We start from the raw sequence: 2451 nt of genomic DNA, 5'->3' as shown, positions 1-2451 counted from the left end.
TTTATTCCTGTATGTATAATATTGTATTGAGATTGTATTGTACTTTGATATCAACAAAATTATTTTTACATTAAAAACATAGTTTTTCCCAAGATAATGGACGCCATCTTGGAATTTGTCATGATGACGTCATCATTCCGATCAAATTTTTAAATGTGAGTGATGAGTAACTATTTAGCCAAGTTGTTGTTGCATTTCATATCCACAGTATATGTAAACGTGACCAAAAACATAAATTTAATTCCCCTGCCCCCATCTTAAATAGTTTAAAATAGGGTATTTTAGGCCAAAATTTTAAAGTTCTTTAAAAAAAATTGCCCAAGCCCTAGGCATGGGGATTTTTTTTCTGAGACACTATAGGGTATGCTGATTGAGAAAACCAAAAACTTAATTTTCCTTTACTTTTTTTCCACTAAAGTTCATTTCAGCAGCTTTACAACCAGGCCAGTATCAAGAACACAAGGAAGAAAGTATACTCTGCATTTTTCAAATTTTATTGACATTAAACTCCATGTACATAACATTTGTAAACCATCTACTATAGATTGTAGAATGATGGGTTTAACAAAATAATGTATGTACACTTCTTTATATTATATACATAAAAAACAATCATGCATACAGTACAGTTTTTCCATGTCTGTACTTAAAGTATATGACTTTACAAATGCTCAATACAGAGCACATCTAAACGTCATAAATTAAAATCAATCACATGAAAGCACCTAAAAACATCTGAAATATAATGGATCATTTGAAATTTGTTTTGGAACGATAGTTTTGAGAAAAAAGTTTTTATAAATTGAAATGGAAGCACCAATTACATTGTAAACACAACACTGCATTTAAAAAAGTTCTCTGTTTGCAGAGTCAGCCCATGGTGAAAATATTCAAAGATAAAACAAAATAATACAAATACAAAAGTCAGTCTTAATTTAGGGTTAGACTTGCATTACTTCTATAGTGTTTGGAAGAGTATAGGAGGACTTGAGCACAAATTTACAAACGGGTATTACAATCATAAATATAAACTCTGAATAAAGTTAATTTAGTTGCCCATGTAACTATAAAAAAAAAAAAAAAAAATATCCAAAAACATGATTGCAATTTGTTTAATTTTTACTTGATATACTGAATTTTTAAAGTTATTTTGTCGGGGAAAACTCAGAACTAGCAATACATTAAAAAAGAAAAACAATTTAAACAAGTTTCTAATAACATCATTGATTTGTAATTCTTACATTATAAATATATAATACAAATGGTCTGACAACCATCAACAATGATTAATAATGGAAAGCCTTGATAATAAATAGATACGTTAATTTATATAATTCTCTGGAATTTTAATTTTGTAATGTGAAGTAATATAATTTGTTTTATAAAACAAATTATGCTTAATTATCTCTTATAAAATGTATATATGGGCAGTGGTTGCCAAATTACTACTTACATTTTTAGAGAATTACTTTCATAAAGATGAAAAGTTGGGAGTACCAGTCATTATCTATTTTTGGAAGATAATTACTTAATTAATTTTTGGAAGATTGTACTGCTATTAAGAAATCACTGAAATCGAGAAATTGGGTGATTATTAGTGGCAATATTTAATTCACTACTTCGTGATATATTTGAAGATACAACAATGATTTTTCATGTTGTATGCAACTTTGTTGCTTACTCAGTGTTTATAATAATTTGTTGCATAAATGCTGGAAAAGTGTAAGTTAATCTTTTATATTTTAAAAGGCCAAATACAGCCATGGCTATATGCTGTATCTAATTGTCTGCCACAGGTGATAATTGCACAATAAATGTGTTACACTTCCCATTGTCTAGCCTCAAAGGTATTTGTAACTAATCGGGCTTATAACAGTATAAAAAGTATAACATGTAGGCACATCATAAATACAAGTCTTAAAAATGAATGTCAAACAAGATATATAACTGGACATGTGATTGTCTCATGCACTTAACTACATTTTTGTAAATAATATGTCAAATTTCTTCCACAACAGTAACTATCAACACAATTGTACAAAATAAATTACAGTAAGATTTAGGATTCTATCTTTCTTTTATGTTATTCAGAGCAAATGATCTCTACAGTTCAGTTGTCATAAGCGGGACATCAACAGGGTAATGTGCAACACTGCTTCCAAAGTACGGAAAAGCAACACGTTCAAATGCTTCATGTCCTTCATCACCTAGAGAAACAAAAATGAAAAATGCTAGAACTGCAACAGGACAATGAATTGGTACAAGTATTCCCTGTAGCTAAAGGTGTCACTTAAAAACAACCCAACTTACTTCAAACTGCTGCTATTGTGACCATGAATTCTAGAATGTGTACTACAAATATTATTCATCCCTCAAATACAGTGGCAGCACCAGCGTCTGAAATCTGGGGGCGCAAGTGAGGGGAAGGTACATTTTGGGGGGAAGGTACAT

General features: G+C 30.0%; 1 protein-coding gene across 1 annotated transcript in view; it reads right to left on the bottom strand.

Moving 5' to 3' along the window:
* Positions 1-473: 473 nt before the first annotated feature.
* The window catches only part of LOC117104696 (rho family-interacting cell polarization regulator 1-like), a 44623-nt gene continuing 42645 nt past the window's right edge, over positions 474-2451 (bottom strand). Inside the window, exon 23 of the mRNA XM_033245579.1 lies at positions 474-2207. Within this exon, the coding sequence (XP_033101470.1) occupies positions 2104-2207 (104 nt within the window). The 3' untranslated portion in view covers positions 474-2103. The remainder of the gene's footprint in view (positions 2208-2451) is intronic.

The sequence above is a fragment of the Anneissia japonica genome, unplaced genomic scaffold (assembly GCF_011630105.1).
Source record: "Anneissia japonica isolate Jap-2015-1 unplaced genomic scaffold, ASM1163010v1 scaffold287712_len2945570_cov188, whole genome shotgun sequence".
Classification (NCBI taxonomy): Eukaryota; Metazoa; Echinodermata; class Crinoidea; order Comatulida; family Comatulidae; genus Anneissia; species Anneissia japonica.
This window is presented reverse-complemented; position numbering and strand designations above follow the sequence as displayed.